Genomic DNA, 22,195 nt, shown 5'->3' with positions numbered 1-22,195 from the left:
TGAAAATGTTTTAAAATTAGATAGTGGTGATAATTGCACAATCTGGGATATATATTCAAAACCACTAAATTCTACACTTTAAAATGTACAAAGAGTGAAATTTATGGCATGTGAATTATGTCTCAGTTTTTTTAAAAGACAGTGGAAAGCCAGGTGCGGTGGCAGCACTCCTGTAGTACTGTAGTAGCTACTTGGGAGGCTGAGGTGGAAGGATAGCTTAAGCCCAGGAGTTTTTTTTTTATTTTTCTGTAGACAGGGTCTCGTTCTGTGGCCAGGCTGGAGTGCAGTGGTGCAAACATGGCTCACTGCAGCCTCAACCTGCTGGGTTCAAGCGATCCTCCCATCTCAGCTCTCCTGAGTAGCTGGAACTACAGGCACATGCCACTACTCCCAGCTTTTTTTTTTTTTTTCAAGTTTTTTGTAGAGACAGGGTCTCACTATGTTGCCCAAGCTGGTCTTGAACTCCTGGGCTCAAGCAATCGGCCCACCTCAGCCTCCCAAAGTGCTGGGATTACAGGCATGAGCCACTGTGCCTGGCAAACCCTGGAGTTTTGAGTCCAGCCTGGGCAATACAGCAAGACCCCGTCTGTTAAAAATATATAAAACCTGGCCAGACACGGAGGCTCACGCCTGTAATCCCAGCACTTTGGGAGGCTGAGATGGGTGGATCACCTGAGGTCAAGAGTTTGAAACCAGCCTGGCCAACATGGTAAAACCCCATCTGTACTACAAATCCAAAAAAAATAGCAAGGCGTGGTGGCAGGCGCCTGTAATCCCAGCTACTCAGGAGGCTGAGGTAGGAGAATTGCTAGAACCCTGGGGGTGGAGGTTGCAGTGAGCCAAGATCACACCACTGCACTCCAGCCTGGGTGACAGAGTAAGACTATATCTAAAAAAAAAAAAAGTATATATATATAAAATATATATTTATTAAAAATATTATTTTAAATATCTATTTTATTTATATATAATTTATTATATATTATTTATTTATATATTTTATTATTTATTTATAGATTAAACAATATGTATTTTATTTAAAATATATATAAATAAAAATGTAAAAAGACAATAGAGCAATGTCTTCAAAATTATCTTCCACAGCAAAGTAGAAATCAAGTGTGAGGACTGAATAAAAACATCTTCAAAAACGAAAGGTCTCAAAAAATTTACCACTTACACACTCTTTCTCAGAAAACTACCGGAGACATGTTACCTGAAAACAAGGGACTAGACCAAGAATGACGAAGAGAATGGCAAATTAAATTCCTACAATAGGGGCGAAGTGAATCTCAGGAAGGCAGCTGAGTAGCAGATCTGGGGGCAGGGGAAAGACTTTAGATAGAAAGAATTGAGGCCTGGGTATGGTGGCTCACGTCTGTAATCCCAGCACTTTGGGAGGCCGAGGCGGGAGAATCCCTTGAGGTCAGGAGTTCAAGACTAGCCTGGTAATATAGTGAGACCCCCCACCTCTACAAAAATAAACAAAATTAGTTGGGCCTGATGGCACGCGCCTATAGTCCCAGCTACTTGGAAATCTGAGCCAGGAGGATTGCTTGAACCAGGGAGGTTGAGGCTGCAGTGAGCTGTGATTGTGGCACTGCACTCCAGCCTGGGTGATAGAGTGAGGCCCTGTCTCAAAACACAAAACAAAACAAAACAAAAACAGAGGAATTGAGATCTCTAGAAGAGATGGCTTTGGGAAAAGAAAATAAATTAGACCTAATAAATTACCTGATAGAACTATCTTATGGGAGAGACAAACGGAAGGGGTGGGAATTATCAAGAACTACAAATAAAACTAAGAAAGTTTAAAAATAAAAGACAGGCTGGGCGTGGTGGCTCAAGCCTGTAATCCCAGCACTTTGGGAGGCCGAGACGGGCGGATCACGAAGTCAGGAGATCGAGACCATCCTGGCTAACCCAGTGAAACCCCGTCTCTACTAAAAAATACAAAAAAAGCTAGCCGGGCGAGGTGGCGGGCACCTGTAGTCCCAGCTACTTGGGAGGCTGAGGCAGGAGAATGGCATAAACCCAGGAGGCGGAGCTTACAGTGAGCTGAGATCCGGCCACTGCACTCCAGCCTGGGTGACAGAGCGAGACTCCGTCTCAAAAAAATAAAAATAAAAAATAAAATAAAAGACAATTATTTACTTCAGGAAAAACAAAAAAGATGAGGAATCAAAATATGCTACAATCCTCAGGTGTGTATAATATTTGCATAGGCAAAATCATGTAAACATTGCATCTTTATTTAACCCCAAATTATAAATACAACTATATTGGGAGGATGGGGTAAGAGAATAGTGGCATAACAGAACGAAATCTTCATTTTTAATCAGAGGAAATTGACTGATAAGGTTTAAAATTGATGAATCAAAAGATAGCAATATGTGCATAATAGAAATAGATGTGCAAATGCCAAGAAGAAAGAGTGAAAGGACAAAACACGGTTGCCTCTGGCGAGGGGGACTGAAGAGAATGAAAGAGAAGATATAGGCTAGTGACTCTTTTTAGGCTTTTAGTTCTATGTGACCTTTTCAAGTACTTTAATAAAAAATTTAAAGCTGGCGCAGTGGCTCATGCCTGTAATCCCAGCACTTTGGGAGGCTGAGGCAGGCGATCATCTGAGCTCGGGAGTTTGAGATCAGTCCAACCAACATGGAGAAACCCTGTCTCTACTAAAAATACAAAATTAGCTGGGCATGGTGGCACATGCCTGTAATCCCAGCTACTTGGGAGGCTGAGGCAGGAGAATCGCTGGAACTCAGGAGGCGGAGGTTGTGGTGAGCCGAGATCGTGCCACTGCACTCCAGCCTGGGCCACAAGAGCAAAACTCTGTCTCAAAAAAAAAAAAAAAAGTGTATATATATAAAATATATATATATACATAAAATATCTATTTTTTATATATATATATATGTCTGTAATCCCAGCACTTTGGGAGCCGTGGTGGGTGCATCACCTGAGGTCAGGAGTTCGAGACCAGCCTGGCCAAGTGGTGCAACTCCGCCTCTACTAAAAATACAAAAATTAGCCAAGCGTGGTGGTGCACACCTATAGTCCCAGCTACTCAGGCAGGAGAATCTCTTGAACCTGGGAGGCAGAGATTGCAGTGAGCTGAGGTTGGGCCACTGCGCTCCAGCCTGAGTGACAGAGCAAGACTCCATCTCAAAAAAAAAAAAAAATATATATATATATATACACACACACACATACACACACACACACATATATGTATAATATTTATATCCTTTCAGGATAAAAGACAGTTTTAACAGCCACTAAAATTTTTAAAAAATGAGTATCAAATTAAATAGAAAACTGTTCTTATTAATTTCTACAGTCGGTGTCCACTATGTCACCCAGGCTGGAGTGCAGTGCTATTCACAGGCACCATCATTGTGCACTACAGCCTTGAACTTCTGGCCCCAAATAATCCTTGTGCCTCAGCTTCCTAAGTAGCTGGGACCACAGGTGCACGCCATCATGCTCTACTTCTCATCAAGTTCATTTTTAAAAGCCTTTAATCAGATATGAAAGTAGCAGTGATGTTATCTACACATGTAGAACTGTGTTTAGTTATTCCTCTTAATAACTACTGCTAGAAAACTTCAAAATTTAAATCACAAGAAGTGATAAGAAACATAAAGCAAGTGGCTGGTTTGATTTTCTTTTTTCCTCTGAATAACTTGGAACTGAAAAGGCAAGGGGTTTGCATGCATGGGAAATCGAAGCATTTCAGGCCTGAGATCTTTACCCAGCACAGAGTGTTATACCCTTCTCCGTGCATGGTGTGAGTACTTGTCTAATATCATAACTCGTAACTAAAAGGGCTTTTTAAGGGGCTCTTGCCAGGACAAAGGAAATCTGTTCTCAAGCGGAACTGATATTTCCTCCTCCATGGCCTAAAATCTGTGAGCAACTTGTAAATAAATGGCACACTCTTAGCTCTCTATTAAACCCAAGTCTAGCTGTGATGGCAAGTTTTTTCCTATAAGAGGGAGCCAACAGCAATTTCCATTCAAGATGACTAAGTCCAAAAGACAGCAGAGAACTGTAATTGAATCCAAAGCAATGTTAGCACACAGAAGGTTTAAATGAATAGGACAGAACTATGTTCCTGTCATCTGGTTGTCCATTTTGGCTTGACCCATTTAAAAGAAAAAGGCACGTCCTCAGAGTTGCAGATTCAGTGCTGTTTCCTACTTGTTATTTCTGGATTGTCGGTAGAATCATTCTACCAAGGTTCCTGTCAGGTCCTTAGCTGTGCAGTGGGGATTAAGGAATGAGTCATGTTCCATTTTTGTAATGGAGTTGCAGGGAGCGTGGCACCTACGAGCGCCACCGCGGTGGCGGCAGTAGCAATTAGGGAAGGATCTTCCAGGGAAGGCGAATCTTGAAGATAAAGTTAATTAGGACTGTGAGTCCAGCAGTCCTCCCCTGCTGATGGGAAGGCACCTTCCTTCATTGTCACTCTTAGAGGATGATGGTGTCATTTTATTGTGGAAGCTAGTGGGTTTCTTTACAAATGGTGACAGCACTGAGCCTCTGGCTGCTTTGGCAGAGTTGGAGCTCTGGGAACCATGTAGGAGAAGTGGAGGGCCTGGGGCACTCCTGCTGAGACCAATGTCTGTGGACTTGTAAACATTTGGATTTAGAGGAGGAGGTACAGTCACTTGGCAGACACCCAGGTTCTAGACAGAAAAGTGATTCTGGTTATACTTGCGATAGGGGACAGCTCTTCTTGCCTCTGGGTCTAAGAACATTTCCAAGCAGGCAACATCTGTCTAAAACTCCTGGGAGGGGGACATGGAGCAGATATGGGGCATCCTGAATGACCAGATGAGACTGGCAGCAGAGGTCCAAAGTGGGTGGGGAGAATAGGTCCTTGAGAAGGTGGTCAAGTCATGAATCTCCAGGTAGAAGAGACCAACTACTAGGAGTTATCTTAGGCGAAGTGACAGAGAATAGTAGGCTGTTGATGTACTAGTGCATACACAGCTGTCTGGGAGTGCTCACTGGAGTCACAGGGTCCCCCACAGGGAAGTATGTCAGCAGCACTCACCTGCAATGGCACGGTCTTGGGAGGCCAGGCCTGCTCAACAAAGCTACCCAATGTTACTTCACAGATGACTGGCTCAATCTAAAGGCAGGACACAGCTGCGTGGAGTTCCACCAGAATAAAAAAAAAAACCTCCTTTTTGTTGTTGTTGTTTTTGAGATGGGATCTCATTGTGTTGCCCAGTGCAGTGGCATGATCACATTTCACAGCAGCCTCAACCTCCCGGGCTCAAGTCATCTCCCACCTCAGCCTCCTGAGTAGCTGGGATTACAGGCGTGCACCACCACACCCAGTTAGTTTTTATATATTTTTTCTGTAGAGACAAGATTTTGCCATGTTGTCCAGGCTAGTCTCTAACTTCTGGCTCAAGCAATCTGCCCACCTTGGCCTCCCAAAGTGTTGGGATTACAGGTGTGAGTCACTGTGCCCAGTCAAAAATACCCTTTTCTTTCTTTTCTTTTCTTTTTTTTAAAAATTATTATTATACTTTAAGTTCTAGGGCACATGTGCACAACATGCAGGTTTGTTACATAGGTATACATGTGCCATGTTGGTTTGCTGCACCCACCAACTCGTCATTTACATTAGGAAATACCCTTTTCTTGAACTAGGATGAAGAGGGGGTAAGAGTTGGCAGCAGAAGCCCTAAGAAAGTATGGGCACATTACGAGCCGTAATTCCACCCTTTTGGTAAAGTAATAGTTTGGAAGGCGTGGTGGGTTAGGAGCTATGCTATATAGTCTAGCAGTCTCTGCCTGTCACAGGCTGAGCCTACAGGTATTATTGGTGACATTTCATTCTGGGTAGATTCGTGGAGTAGGGCCCTTACTTAAAGCTGCTAGGGCAGGTAAACTTTGAGCAGCAGATTGCCCTGCCTGAAGACTCCTCTCCTTCTGGCACAAATAGAAAGGCACCCCGAAGAATTCCTCTCCCTTCCCCTAAGCAAGAAGCTTAGCATTTCCTCATGTAACTGCATCTGAAGGAGACAGCGTTGGTATCTGGGTGACCTACGAACTTTCTCGGGATTGCTGCGGAGACTGGTATAACCAAAGGCTTGGCGGCAGTGACTGGGGAGCCTATGGGCTATTTTCTGGCTGAGTCGGGCTCCGTTAACTGCAATTAGTATTTCTTCCATCAGAGGGCACTGTTGGAAAGCAGAAGGTGGTGGGAAGGGTTGGTGGTCAAGGCTGCTCAGGAATCAGCTAGGATAGTTCCCTGTGAATCCAGAAACCCTTCTGCGTTGGTCTAGAGCCTCCACAGTAGGAGAGCGGGAAGAGGAGGAAAGGGATAGATTTAGTGAGCAATTTCTACAGAGCCATTTTCCCAACTATGAATTATTTTTCATAAATAACAAAGAAAAAAACAAACTTTAAATGAATTCCTCATCACAGCCTGAGACCTCTGAGAATACGGGTCAGCGGAGGACCTTGGGCCTCTGTTTGTATATTTACTTTCATATGCGGCCTGTTCCCTGTGGTCAAACAACTAATCGTTTTCTCCAACCCGAGAGCCTTGCTGCTGTCCATTTTTGGTGATTCTCCTCCCTGAAAAAGTCTATTATTTTCTTTGGTTATTTATTGAAGCTAAAGATAGCCTTTTTGCTTAACATTTCTATTCTCATTGCAGCCCCATTTGCATTTTTAAAAATAAATAATGCACATGTAGTTAATAAGTGGGAGATAGATGTGCTTTTGAATTCTCATATGTGTGGCATAGACAGTGACTTTGGGGAATGATGCAATAGATTATAGATAGTGTCCCTCCTCTTAGAAGACTTATAACTATTTTCTCCTAAAAACTGAATTTATGACCCACTTGCTTTATCTTAATAAAAATCTCTTAATCACAACTGTGTTTTATTGCTGTTGCTATAGATTTAGGCTGTAATTAAGTGGAAATTTACCTCTGATATATTCATCAATGAGCTGTACATTAACTTCCACATGCTTGGCAGTTGGATCAAAGACACAAATATTGTTGACTAAATATTTGTTAATATACTGTGAACAAACAACAAGAGAAAATTTATGGGATCACCAGCAAGCAGAAATACAGTGCCCAGTTCAACAGCTTACATAATTCCATTTATATAGATTTTAAAATAGGCAAAACCAATCAATGGTGTTAGAAGGGAAGATGATGGTTACCCATGGCCAGGCATGGTGGCTCACGTCTGTAATCACAGCACTTTGGGAGACTGAGGTGGGAGGATAACCTGAGGTCAGGAGTTTGAGACCAGCCTGGCTAACATGGTGAAACCCAGTTTCAACTAAAAATATAGAAAATTAGCTGGGCATGGTGGTTGGCACCTGTAATCCCGCTACTTGGGAGGCTGAGGCAGGAAAATTGCTTGAACCCAGGAGGCAGAGGTTGCAGTGAGCCAAGATCGTGCCATTGCACTACAGCTTAGACAACAAGAGTGAAACTCCGTTTCAAAAAAAAAAAAAAAAGGTAATGGTTACCCTTGGGGTGGGTAGGGTGAAGGGATGATGAGGAAGGGTACAAAGGAGAGCTTTTGGGATTCTATAAATGTTCTATTTTTGATCTAGGTCTGGTTACATGAACACGTTCCACTCAGTAAAAATTCTCGCATTTGTACCCTTACGATTTATGCAATTATGATTTGTACATTTAAATTTGTTTAGGTGATTCTTCAATTTAAAAGGTGCTTTAAAAAAAAAAACTTACAAATTTACACTTATCCCAACTTCCAAAGTCACTGGAAAATTCCAACTCTGGATGAAAGAACAAGATAACCGCCTTCAGGGTGTCACGCACTAGTTCCATGTTGGCTTTCAGCTCTATGGATTTGCTGTCTTGAGGATAATTTGGCTCTGTTAGAAGAGTATGGTCATAGAGCAACAGTGACACAAATTCCATGGAATTGAGTAGTTGTATGCTTTCCTGTAGCTCGAGCAGCATGATTCGGAAGAAGAGAATTCCTGCCCGCTGGACTTCCCCGACCTTTTCAATCTCTGGAATAACAAAATGATAGCTCACCTTGCTGTTCAGTCTAATGTACATTGCTGTATATTACTTTTTCATAGGATTCTGAACATATGATAGTAAATTTTTTGTCAAGAAAAAGCAGACCATATCCTTCGGTTTTAAACAACCTTAGTTTCTTTAGCCATGAAATCAAAAGAAAGAAAGGAAATTACTCCTGGTGAAGCTCATAGAAGAGGCTTTGAGAAAAGGCAAAAACTTGGGTTTTAGAGTTAGACCCTGGTTGGAACACACGCTGTCCACCTTATTAGTCTATTGTCTCTCTGAATATCCTTTTCCTCTTCTGTGAGAATGGGCTTAATCCCTACTTCCTTGGTTAGCTGTGAGAGTTAGAGAAGATGATATATGTAAAAGTGCTTAGTTACAGGTGTTACACATAGTGAACACTCAGGAGACATGAATTTTCTCCTTTCTTCTTATCCCACTCTATGACATAGTTACAAATCTTTTGGCTTAATCCCACATAGTGTTACTCTTCTAATTCCATTCACTTCATTCTAGGAAGCCAAAGGTTTCCATGCCTTCTTCCTCCCTCCCTCTCTCCAAGCTGGCATTGCACTGAGAGTAGCCTAGTGGATATGGAATTACAAAAACTAAAGTCTTGTCTTGCCTCTCCCACCAGCTTGCTATTGGACCTTAGATAATCCACTTTACTTTTGCAGGCTTTGGCATCTTTATCTGTAAAACGAGATGTTCTGATTACTTAATGCTGTATAACATAGTGGGAAGAGCACCCAAACATAGGTTCAAATCCAGCCCTCACCATTTCTTAACTGTGTGATTGGGGGCAATTTGCTTACTTTCCTCACCTGTACATGGGGTATCACTATTCACCTCATAGGGTTATGGCAAGGATTAAATGAAATAATACCTGAAACACATAATGGGGGCATTTAATAAATGTTAGTTCTAGCTTGCCTTTATGAGCCCTTCCAGTTCTAAAACTACATGAATCTAACCAAGAGAATGTGATTCCTGGCTGTTTGCTTTAATTTGTAGACATTACTCATCAGCGCAAGACTGCATAAGGGAATTCCTTTTACCTGGAAAGGTCTGTATATTGTAACAATTCATTTTAGAAAGTGCATATTTCATTGCACTGCCTGTGATTTCCCCAAAACCTATTAAACTTGTGAATTTAGGCTGATGCCACACGAACAATACCTAAGACATATTTTTTCTCTCTCTCTCCAGATAACTCGCCAAGGATTTCATAGCAGGCCACTTGGACCACTTTCATCATTTTCTGTAGATCTTTATATTCTTGATACAACAACATCCTATTTCGGCCGATGTTAAAATCGAGGACCCCCAGAGCCTCTCCTGTTCTCTCACGAAGTGGAACTACTATGTGGGTTTCTCCACAGGCAGAGGCCAGAACGACTTCTGAACTGTCAGTACATTTAAAGAGGAAATCTCTGAAATCAAAACCAAATAAGCACAAAGATATTAAACTTCTGCCTGTTCACATCATTCTACCCAAACATATTGAATTACTCTGTTGTGCCTACCTCACTTCCACCATGCCAGGCCTTCTTGCTGTTTCATCTGCCTGGAACATTCTAGCCCTTGATTTTACGTGGCTGTCTGTCTGCTCACTCTTGTCTCTGCTCAAACATCCCCTCTGCAGAGAAGGCTTCCCTGACCACCCAATCTCAGGTAGCAAGCAGCGCCCAAGCCACTCTCCATCATGATACTCTGCTTCGTTGTCTTTACTTATCTGAAGGTGTTCATGTTTTGTTTACTTATTGTCCATTATGCTTTTGTTTACTTATTGTCCATTATGCTTTGGTGGAGTGCCAGCAGAAATGATGAGCGTGTTAGGTCGGGTTCCCTAGAAGCAGAGCCTGAGACAGGGATCCTTATGCAAGTGATTTATTGAGCGAGTGTTTGCTGGAGAAACCTGTGAGGGACTGAGGGAAGCAGGATAGGCAAGGGGAAGAAGCTAAGTAAGAATGTAATTTCACATGAAGTCTAGCCTCGGCCTGATCCCAAGGGGAGCTCTGACAGGTCAATTGTACCAAAGAATCTGTTCCACCTTGAGACAAAGGGAGGGGTCTTTTGTATCCTAGCACTAGTCAGTCATTGGCTCTAAGCTGCCCTGTGTGTGTGTGAGCAGTTTGGGCTGGGGGAGTGTTTACACATCTCTTAGGTACCTCCTGGTGAGGAGCTCCAATCGCTCCAGGGCACTCCTCCAGAGAAAGTTACGGTGTGAGCCGTTACTTGTAGCCGTGCCTACAGAAGCTGGTAAAAAGGCATTTTGGGAATCTGGGTAGAGCATCTATAGCATCTGCCTCAGTGAGAGACTTGAGATTTTTCATGGAAATATAGCGGCTGCTTCTTTCTCTTGGTGAGGCACAGACACACCTCTTTTTCTTTCTTTTCCTTTTCCCCATCTACATTAATTCTGATATGCCATTTCTTTAGGGTATTTGTAAAAAATTGGTACTTTGCATCCTCAAAAAGCACATTTATAGTTTCTATATCAATCCTACAGTAACAGGTAAGATGATGTCCTTCTGCTCTTCCCACCCCTTTTGCTGCTGCTGAGCCACCACTTTCTGTTGTGTCTTGATGACTGCCATAGTAGTAATGCATCATACTAAGCTTTCCAGGCATAACAATAGAGCCCATTGGTCAACTGACTTCCTCCAAAGACATCTGTTCTAAGTTACACACAAGAATCCAGGGTTATGCATGTTCCCACTCATAGGTGGGGATTGAACAATGAGAACACGTGGACACAGGGTGGGGAACATCACACACTGGGGCCTGTAGTGGGGGTTGGGGGGGAGGGGCCTCAGGAGATATACCTAATGTAAATGATGAGTTAATGGGTGCAGCACACCAACATGGCATGTGTATACATATGTAACAAATCTGCACGTTGTGCACAGGTACCCTAGAACTTAAAGTATAATTTTAAAAATACATAATAAAAAATTAAAAAAAAAAAAAAAAAAGAATCCAGGGCTATGAGTCTGGGTATTACAAGGACTTCTGTAAAGCTCTTGACCAGCACAAGGAATAGCTATGTGGAAAAGAGCTTGAGAGTGAATGAACATTCTGGCATGAGGCCAAGCTAAAACTTAATTGCCATATGTAATTAAATGTTGAATTAGCCTACTAGTCTGGGATGACTGGGTTACTGCCTACTCAACGACACCGACCCCCTAAGAAGCAGTCATTCCCTTTTGCAATAGGTGTGTTCTCAGTTAAGATCTGTTTACATTTGTACACATTTTAGTAGTGTTCCTTGCATTTGACAAGTGAGAGTCATTCTAAGTAATTGAGAACCAAGTACTTATTAAACACAACATGCTCTGCCTTCTCTCCAACTCTGCCCCTGCACGTCTTCTTTAAATAAAAAAGACACATTCACAGCCTTGCTAACATTCACAGATGAGCTCTGATGAGTGATGTGAATATATTATTCATAATTATGGTGGGTTTTTTGTTGAATTCCATATTTACAAGGAAATTCATTGAAAATAAAACACTTTCATGCTTTAAAACTTGCAATTTTAAAATAAAATGCCAATGAAATCTGTTTTAAAAAGGACTTAGGAAGGCTGGGCACCATAAAAAAAATTAAATGAGCTGGGCTTGGCAAATACTTGTAGTCCCAGCTATTTGGGAAGCAGAGGCAGGAAGTTAGCTTGAGTCCAGGAGTTTGAGACTGGCATGAGCTATGATCATAGCACTGCACTCCCACCTGGGTGATACAGCGAGACCCCATCTCTCAAGAAAAAAGGACTAGGGAAAAAAAGAGCCAATATGTCCCATGCAGACAACATTCTGCTGAAATTTTTCTTTAAAAGCCAATCAGAATAAAATTCAGTGTGATCATTAGAGAAATGCACATCAAAACCCCAATGAGATATCATCTCATACCAGTCAGAATAGTGATTTTAAATCAAGAAACTAGAGATGCTGGTGAGACTGTGGAAAAATAGGAACGCTTTTACACTGCTGGTGGGAATATAAATTAGTTTAACCATTGTGGAAGACAGTGTGGTGATTCCTCAAAGGCCTAGAACCAGACATATCGTTTGACCCAGCAATCTCATTACTGGGTATATACCCAAAAGAATATAAATCATTATATTATAAAGATACATGCACACATATGTTCATTGCAGCACTAATCACAGTAGCAAAGACATGGAATCAACCCAAATGCTCATCAATGATAGAATGGATAAAGAAAATGTGGTATACACACACCATGGAATACTATGCAGCTATAAAGAGGAATGAGATCATATCCTTTTCAGGGACATGGATGGAGCTGGAAGTCATTATCTTCAGCAAACTAACACAGGAACAGAAAACCAAACACCACATGTTCTCATTTATAAGTGGGAGCTGAACAGTGAGAACACATGGACACAGGGAAGGGAACACACTGGGGCCTGTCAATGGGCAAGGGCAGGGAGAGCATTAGGAAAAAATAGCTAATGCATGCGGGGCTTAATACCTAGGTGATGGGTTGATAGGTGTAGCAAACCACCATGGCACAAGTTTACCTATGTAGCAAACCTGCACATCCTGCACATGTATCCCGGAACTTAAAATTAAATTAAATTAGGCCGGGCGCGGTGGCTCAAGCCTGTAATCCCAGCACTTTGGGAGGCCGAGGCGGGCGGATCACAAGGTCAGGAGATCGAGACCACAGTGAAACCCCGTCTCTACTAAAAATACAAAAAATTAGCCGGGCGCGGTGGCGGGCGCCTGTAGTCCCAGCTACTCAGGAGGCTGAGGCAGGAGAATGGCGGGAACCCGGGAGGCGGAGCTTGCAGTGAGCCGAGATCGCGCCACTGCACTCCAGCCTGGGCAACAGCGTGAGACTCCGTCTCAAAAAAAAAAAAAAAAAAAATTAAATTAAATTAAATTGAAAAGAAAGAATACAAGTCAGTGTGTATGGGCCAGAGCCAGAAGCTGTGTCTTTCAGGTCTACTACTGTAGCAGAAGGATGTGTTCTGGCAGCCAAACAAAACAGACATGTCTCGTACCTGAAGATGCATGACTTCCTGTGGATGGTAGGAGGATTTTTGTGGATTTCTGTTAGACCCAGCTGCCCTGTAACCATCATGTTGCGTAAAACATAGTCTGAATCCTTGAAAAGAGGAAGACATTTCATTAGAGAGGAGTAAGTAGACCTCATATTCCCATTAAAGCTTTTGGGGACAGATAAATAGAAAAAAAAAAAAAGGAAAGCTTAGATGACCTCTGGCTTTAAGGACAGTGTCATTTTACTTAGTACTATTAAAGAACAGGATAATTGTTGTTTTTTTTTTTTTCGAGATGAGTTTCACTCTTGTTGCCCAGGCTGGAGTACAATAGCACGATCTTGGCTCACCCCAATCTCCGCCTCCCGGGTTCAAGCAATTCTCCTGCCTCAGCCGCCCAAGTAGCTGGGATTACAGGCATGCGCCATCATACCCAGCTAATTTTGTATTTTTGGTAGAGACAGGGTTTCACCATGTTGGCCAGGCTGGTCTTGAACTCCTGACCTCATGTGATCTGCCCTCCTTGGCCTCCCAAAGTGCTGGGATTACAAGCGTGAGCCACCCCGCCCGACCCCGGCTAATTTTTTGTTTGTTTGTTTGTTTGTATCTTTAGTAGAGACAGAGTTTAACCACATTGGCCAGGCTGGTCTCGAACTCCTGACTTCAGGTGATCCACCCGCCTCGACCTCCCAAAGTGCTGGAATTATAGGCGTGAGCCACCGCGCCCGGCCGATTTACTTTCTTCACTTCGCTATTGGGACGACACTCTCTCCTGGTTCTCCTTCTACCTCACTAAACAATCCTCATTCTCTTTGCTTCTTTATTTCCCTTACTTCTAAGAAGTTTTCAAACTGTAGGTCAACACACAACTTACATGTGGGTTGTGAAAATATTTTAATGACTTTTGATCAATATTTTTTTCATAGAAACTATTTATGAAAGTATATTAACATATTCTGTAAATACAGTAACTGTAGGAAACACAAATTCAATTAAGAGATGTAAAGAGGGGTTTTTATGAATCATTCCTTTGAAAAAATAATTCTTGGAGCATGCCTGTAGTCTTAGCTACTCCAGAGGCTGAGGCAGGAGGATCGCTTGAGTCTAGGAGTTCAAAGCCACAGTGAGCTCCGATCATGTCACTGCACTTCAGCCTGGGCAACAGAATGAGACCTGGTCTCTAAAAAAATAAAAATAAAGATAACTAATTATTGGAATAAAGAAGAAATATGACAAGAAGATCCATAGAGGCTGCATGCTAAATGGTGCTTGGAAGAGGAACCGCTGCTTTGTAATGTGAAATTTCCTCTTGCCTCTATACTCCATGACCCCAAGGGTTCTTCCAAACTCTTTAGAAGGGAAATGTTGTCAACATTATCCTTGGAAAATTGTTAAGATTATCCCATATTGACGACTGGGCTTCTAGCTTCTTTCCAAATTTATTTCTTTCATGGTTTGTTACTTAATGTTACATACTAGACTGAAAAAATATATATATATTGAAATCTCACCCTGTGTATCTAAGTTTAAATGTTTAGCCAAAACTTTCCTGTTTTTCCCTCCAAAATTGTATAAATTGACCACTCCTGCTGTTAGATCAGAAGCATAATACAGAAAATAAGCGGCTTAAAATAATATGCCTGAAACTAAGTTTATTCTTTATTTGATTTTAGTCGGACCAAAAACTGTAAATTCAGCGAGCCCCTCAGCAATTATTCAGTAGTGAGAAAAGCACTCCTAGTAAAATTTCCTAGGAAGCCTTTTGGGAAAAGGCTGCAATTATATTTCCCCTCCTTTTCTTTCTTCTGGTTCTGGCTTGTTATTTTTTTCCCCTTTCGTCTCCAATATCTATCCATGCTCTCCTTTCCCATTGCAAATTGTTTATCTCCTTTGCTTTAATATTTATCCTCTTTTCCTTTTTTCTTGTTTGACATACACTTTTTTTTTTTTTGTAAAAAACAAGGAATGAAATAAAAGAGAGAATATCAGAAAATATAACATGTAGGGAAAGTAGGTATTCTTTTGTGAAATTTCTGTTTCATGTGTGTGCCCGCGTGTTCATGTAAGGAGTCAGGATGGAAAATGTTTTTCATACTGTGGGTCACAGTCAGTACAATTTTTTGAGCCACAGTGATTCCAAACACTTGGAGCACCTCAGGGCTCAGTCCTGAGACTTTTTTTTTTCTTTTCTCACACATTCCTTTGGTCATCCCTTCCAGTCTCATGGTTTTGTGTTTTGTTTTGTGTATTGCGGTAAAACATACATAGCATATTTCTCATTTTAACCATCTGTTTAAGTGTACAATTCAGCGGCATTGAATACCTTGACAATGTTATGTAACCCAGTCTCATGGCTTTAAATGCCGTTTATTCATTAGCCTGGATTTCTACCCAAACACCGAGGGCTTATACCCGACTGCCTATTCAATATCTCCTCTAAGATGTCTAACAGCTATTTCAAATTGTAGTTAAAAAATTTTTTGGCCCAGGCGTGGTGACTCACGCCTGTAATCCCAACACTTTAGGAGGCTGAGATGGGACAACAGCTTGAGTCCAGGAGTTCGAGACCAGCCTGGACAACATAGGAAGACCCCTGTCTCTAAAAAAAAAAAAAAAGAAAAGAAAGTTTCGATTTACTAGGTAAAAATTATCTTTTACTTAACTTTGTATTTATCTCATTGAGAATAATTGAATATTTTCTTACATGTTTATAAACCGTTTGCATGGGTTTTTTTTTCCCGAAGTATACTTGCCCTTTGCTTGTTTTTCTTTTGGATTTTTTTTTTTTTTTTTTTTGAGACAGAGTCTCACTCTGCCGCCCAGGCTGGAGTGCAGTGGCCAGATCTCAGCTCACTGCAAGCTCTGCCTCCCGGGTTTAGGCCTTTCTCCTGCCTCAGTCTCCCGAGTAGCTGGGACTACAGGCGCCCGCCACCTCGCCCGGCTAGTTTTTTGTATTTTTTAATAGAGATGGGGTTTCACTGGGTTAGCCAGGATGGTCTTGATCTCCTGACCTCGTGATCCGCCCCAAAGTGCTGGGATTACAGGCCTGGCCTTCTTTTGGATTTTTTAAAAAATCTCATTGATTTGTGTATAATCATGTTAACCCTTTGCCAGGTAAATGGTAATTTCCCCCAGTTTGTCACATGCAATTTAATTTTCTTTATAACTCTGGTGCAAGAAAGTTTTACATTTTTATCTAGTCAATGTATCAACCTTCCCTTAATTGTTCCAACCTTTGGTGTAAGTAGCAATCCTTCTCCAGACCAAGATTGTAAATGTTCTCTTAACCCTCATATTCTTAGCTATCCTGTGAAAATTAAAATCATTTGTCAAGTTTTTAAAAAATCATGTTGAGATTTTTCTTGGAATTTTGTTAAATTTATAAATAATTGTTGGAAGAAATTATATCTTTAAAAAATGATCTTCTTGTGGGAGAAAATCATGGCCTTCTACTTCGTAAGAACTATTTATATCACTTGATATAAATTATAGTTTGTTTCATATAGGGCCTAAGGGTGATGCGATGAAGTGAGGAAAATGTTCCAGAATGACAACATTTTTGAAATCCCTGAGGTAAAAGAAAATTTGCTTCCTATTAGGAAATGTGCGATGTGAAACATTAATTGTAGTGTTACATTTTTCTCCTCCTGAGAGTCTCTCCCCTCCTCTTCCCTCTCATTCAAGCAGAAAGTCTGTTTACTGCCTTAGAAAAGGAATGTGATGAGGTAGAAAGGAGAAATCACCGGCCAGTCTGACTTTCAAATTTTTCCAAAAGCCTACATTGCCACGACTTAAGATAGCAAACCAGGCACCCGTGTTAGCTACTTGTCTCTCTTGACACCCCAGGGAAATAAAAGACTGCCGTACTGATTTCTTTGCTGGCTGTCAGCCGGGGGCTGCCCTTAGTGCCCTGGGTCTTTGTCCACAGCCCTGTGTATCTCGGGACCGGCAGTGGGGTGTTAACTCACCATCTTTCTGACTCTTCCTCCATCCTCCTGTCTCTCATGGATCACAACCAGAAAGGGTTCTCTGTTTTTAAGGGCTCATACGATCCAGGGCTCACCTGGATAATCCAAGATAATCTCCCCATCTCAAATTCCTTAATCTTAATCACATCTGCAAAATCCTTTTTGCCATGTAAAGTGACATACTCACAGTTTCCAGGAATTTGGACATGGACATCTTAGGGGAAGGCATTATTCTGCCTGCCACAGTTACCTATTTAATAAGTTAGGTTCTCCAAAGAAATAGACAGAGGTGCTTTGGGGTGATAAAGTAAAATACCCTGAATTTCGGCCGGGTGCGGTGGCTCAAGCCTGTAATCCCAGCACTTTGGGAGGCCGAGGCGGGTGGATCACGAGGTCAGGAGATCGAGACTATCCTGGCTAACATGGTGAAACCCCGTCTCTACTAAAAATACAAAAAACTAGCCAGGCGTGGTGGCGGGCGCCTGTAGTCTCAGCTACTTGGGAGGCTGAGGCGGGAGAATGGCGTGAACCCGGGAGGCGGAGCTTGCAGTGAGCCGAGATCACGCCACTGCACTCCAGCCTGGGAGACACAGCGAGACTCCGTCTCAAAAAAAAAAAAAAAATACCCTGAATTTCATACCTAAGAGAATTTGAATCTGTTTTTATTCATCTATGGTTACTGTTAACAGAGCAGTAATTTTTTTCCTCTATGACTCTATACCTTACAGGAACATGGGCTTGAGGTGAGGGGGAGTATCTCAGAATTTACTTTATAATTCATATCAGTCAGGGTATCACAAGGAAGCAGATTGCCTCAGCTGGGTAATTTAAGGGGAGTTCAATAAAGGAACTATTTATGAAGGCAGTGTTTAGAATCCCGACCTGGTAATAAGGAAGAGCTGTTACCACTCTTAGCCTGAAGAGGTGGGGAAATGGGGTGTGGGCGGGGGAAGCAATGACCAGAACCAACAAAGGACAGCTGTGTGGACAGGACTGCCTGATGAAAGGTGAAGTGGCTTTTAGGAGAGAAACACAGCTAACCCACAGCAACCTGGCAGAGAGGGAGACAGAAGCACCAATGCCCCAGTTGCACTCTGCTTCTGCCCTCCAGTGTCCTGTTGGCAGCTGTCATTGGACAAACTCAAGCAGAAGCCAAAGGGCCAAAGAGCCCATGGATACTGGTTTATTTTTTGAGACACAGAGCAGGCTGGAAAAGAGAGAGAAATGTGAATCTGGAGGGGCTGCAGAAGGGGAAGAGGGAGGCTGAGGAAGCTATGATCGTTGAGTGCTTGAAAAGAGCTTAGCCAGGCTGTTCTGGTCTCTGTCCCACCACGATCTCACTCACAACCCGCTGCTGGGTGGCCCTTCTCTCCCTCGACTTTTGGCAGGATCTTCTTCACCACCATAAGACAGTCCAGGTCAGATGGGATGTGACCCTAGTGGTTTTGTCCGTGGACTCTTGATTCTGAACCTATAGCTGCTGAAGTCATGCTTCTTGCTGACTGCTTTGGGCTATTTTGGCCTTTTCCATGGTGCCCTATGTGTTGTTTCTCTTAAGGCCCTGACAGTATTCTTCTGAATCTTCCCTGGGACCCCATGTGCTTTGAAGGGCCACTATAGCTGGGGCCCTTCAAACAGGGTGCTCTGCCCCAATCCTAAGTGCCCTTGGAGGCTCCCAACCACACCCTCAATAGCCGTGCCAATTACAAGGCATTCTCTGCCTCCATGGCCTGGCCAACCCACAAGAGAGTCCATGATTCTGCCCTCATTGACGAAGGCCTCATCAGATTGAGCCAGCCACTGAGGGAGGGAAGTAGGGACCTGGTGGGAAAAAGGAAAGAAGCAGCCCGGAGGGAAGTGCAGACATGCCTGCCGTGGGCCAGCCAAGGGACTGGGAGACAACCAGGTGACGCTACCACCCGACCAAGCACCTCCCAGAGTCATTCAGCCTTTCTGAAAGGAAAAACCTTTCCACCCACTCTCATCATATGCAAAATCCTAACACAAAGTATAAAGAAGCAAAGCAAATAGCAAGAATTCATGGCTTAAAAAAAATTGGTGTCATATAACTGAGTCCTTCCAAAACAGCAGCTCCTAGTCCCTTCCCACTCCACCCATATGATTCTGGTGAGTGGTGCCCATTACTGTAAAGTCCACACTCTGGCCAGGGGTACATATCTCAGTATAAGTCAAAAAGAGTTTTCTGGCCCGGCACAGTGGCTCACACCTGTAATCCTAGCACTTTGGGAGGCCGAAGTGGCTGGATCATCTGAGGTTGGGAGTTCAAGACTAGCTTGACCAACATGGATAAACCCCATCTCTACTAAAAATACAAAATTAACTGGGCATGGTGGCGCATGCCTGTAATTCCAGCTACTTGGGAGGCTGAGGCAGGAGAATCACTTGAACCCGGGAGGCGGAGGTTGAGGTAAGCTGAGATTGCGCTATTGCACTCCAGCCTGGGCAACAAGAGTGAGACTCCGTCTTCTTTCTTGGGTTTTCCAAACTGGAACTTTTTACTGGATGCTTTTAGTAAGCATCTGACTTGCTCTGTGGAAGAAGCCAATCTTTAGCTGGAAGAACAAAACCAATGTACAGAGGGAAACAAACATGAGAGGTGGACAGATGAACACAAGAGAGGACTGATGGTTTCAAATCCCTAGATCTGGCCATCCTGAAAGATAGCTTGACTCCCGCCATTTCTTCATTTTGGTCACGTGAGTCAGTTAATTCTCCCTTTTGGCTAAGGCAATTTGAGGTGGATTCCTGTCACTCACAATCAAGGGTCTTGTATTGGGAAATCTGTCTTCAGTTAGACTAATAGCTAATTAATATGGTTTTCAAATATTAGCAAGAAATAACATCTAGACACTTGGCTACCTTGGAGAGATCTACCACTACTGAACCTTGCCTACCTGGGCTGGGCTAGGCTCTACAAAGTACATAGTGATGGAGGTGATGCTGGATGTGACGTCAAAGAGCCAGCCAATGCCAGTGATCACAATATGCAGAATGTGCTCCCGGCTGTGGACGTAGTGATAGGCAGTGCTAAAGACATTGGCAACACCCTGTAGAGACAGAAAATTCAAATAGCCTACTCTTTTTAAAATAGAAAAAATAATTAGTAATATAGTAATCGGATTACCTTTACCAGTAATTTAATTACTTCTTGATAATCTACTTCCTGCAAATTATTCAGCAGTCCTCAAAGGGCAATGTTCCAGGTTCTACTATAAAAAAAGGATCATCAAGAAATCAAAGGCATAGGCCAGGTACCGTGGCTCATGCCTTTAATCTCAGCACTTTGGGAGGCCAAGTCAGGGTGCATCACTTGAGGTCAGGAGTTTGAGACCAGCCTGGCCAACATGGTGAAACCCTGTCTCTACTAAAAATGCAAATATTAGCTTGGCATGGTGGTGGGCACCCGTAATCCCAGCTACTTGGGAGGCTGAGGCAGGAGAATTGCTTGAACTCAGGAGCGGAGATCGCATGACTGCACTCCAACCTGGGAAACAGAGCAAGTTTCACAAAAAAAGAGTCAGAGGTGTAAAGAGAGAGACCCACATAAGTTTTTATGCTTTTGATAGTCATCCAGTGAAATTTGTGATATGTGCTAGTAGAGAATAGCATCAAAGGAACAAGATAAACTTTGAAATGAGAAAAAAAATGTTAAAAAGCCAAGAACGAATGCCAATCTTAGGCAGGTGGGTAGGAGCTGCCTTGATCGGATACCAATGTTAATGCCTGCATCTGTGCAGACATGGCCACTATCATCAGATCAACAGTATAAGACATGTTTGGTTCCAAGACCCACAGCGTGCTAGATTACATAGTCCTCTTATAGGCATTAGAAGACCCTGTTCCACAGAGAAGGGATGGGAAATCCTTAGAACCCATATGTGGGCTTGTTGTCAAGAAACTCTAGGAATCACAAACTCTTCAAAATTATATGCCTTTTATCTTAGGACTCAAGGCATCTAAGGGTAACCCAGAAGCCTTTACCTCTCTCACAAGACTATATATACTTCACCTACTGATAACTTCATACTCCTGCATTTCAATATCGTCACATAATTCCATGTCAGATGAGAATGAATTTTATTATTAAAAACATGTCCAGAGAAAGAGGTTCTACCACTTCCTCAACTATCCACCCAATAAATGGGAAGAGAAAGTGAAAAATAATGGTAAATAAACATAAGGAGCCAAAGGCTTACAGGGCAACAAATGATAAGGGCATAGCAAGTTCAAGTTCCTAACTCGCTGCTATAGTCCACAGTTCATTGTCTCCATAAAGGCTTTCAATCTTCCTTTACTGCAAGTTCTATCCACAAATTAAATAAAAATGCTTGTAGAAATGGTCTAGCTATTTCATGACCTTAAAAGTGCCTATCATTTTGTGATCCAATTTGAAAACATGAATACTCAAGAAACATTTAGGCCTTTTTCTTTATTTTTCATCCTCAAAAATTATAACACTGAAATCAAGACCTATGGGGATGCATATCAGAGTTAGTACCATTTGTAGAAAGTACAAAAGATTTCTAGATAGATACCACTATTAGTAAAACACAAATCTGTCCCTTCTAAAAGTTCATTCCCGCTTTGTAGGTCTTAGTGGTCTAATGGTTGGATTTCTGTTCTATAGCATAAAATTCTATTCCTGTGATAAATGCTATGGGACACATGAGGCTGAGGCATGGATATGAACTGAGGCTGAAAGTCCTCCCATAAGTAATGGGGAACTTCTCAAAAGACTGAAACATACATTCAGGGAACAGGAGCAAGAATGATGATGTTATCTGTATACACAGCTTTACTCTCATCGGATTTCAGGTTTCACTCTTAAAGTATTAGAAGGAGAGGCCATCCTACCATTGCTCTTGAAGACGTCTATGACTTACCTGATAGAATCTGATCTCATGAGGTAGAAAGATGTTTATTTCGTGGGGATCTCTAAGGGTGTCAACAGCCAAGACCCCAAAGATCCTCATATATGCATCTTGAAGAGGCAGAGCCAGGAATGACCCATTACAATCATCCTTATTACGGGACTGGTCCCAGAAGAAGATGTTCCCGTGGTACTGAACTTGGGGAACATGGATCGGCTTCCCTTCATCCACTACTGTAAAGCTGAGGAAAAA

At 42.4% G+C, this 22,195-nt stretch overlaps 1 protein-coding gene across 4 annotated transcripts in view; it reads right to left on the bottom strand.

Annotated features, from left to right (window-relative positions):
• EFCAB5 (EF-hand calcium binding domain 5) overlaps nt 1–22,195 on the bottom strand; it is a 184,526-nt gene that overhangs the window by 9,676 nt on the left and 152,655 nt on the right. For 2 of the 4 annotated variants that reach the window (XM_074018923.1, XM_074018924.1), the window contains 3 exons: nt 21,956–22,184; nt 19,967–20,119; nt 13,087–13,190 (listed from right to left, as the gene is read on the bottom strand). In XM_074018923.1, coding sequence (XP_073875024.1) covers nt 13,087–13,190; nt 19,967–20,119; nt 21,956–22,184 — 486 coding nt within the window. Of the gene's footprint in view, nt 1–6,968; nt 7,066–7,753; nt 8,041–9,235; nt 9,490–13,086; nt 13,191–19,966; nt 20,120–21,955; nt 22,185–22,195 lie in introns of all 4 variants that reach the window. The other 2 variants (XM_015438107.4, XM_074018922.1) reach the window with 2 other exon arrangements.

Source organism: Macaca fascicularis, chromosome 16, assembly GCF_037993035.2.
Source record: "Macaca fascicularis isolate 582-1 chromosome 16, T2T-MFA8v1.1".
NCBI classification, from domain to species: Eukaryota; Metazoa; Chordata; class Mammalia; order Primates; family Cercopithecidae; genus Macaca; species Macaca fascicularis.
The sequence above is the reverse complement of the archived record's forward strand: the minus strand, read 5'-3'. Positions and strand labels throughout refer to the sequence as shown.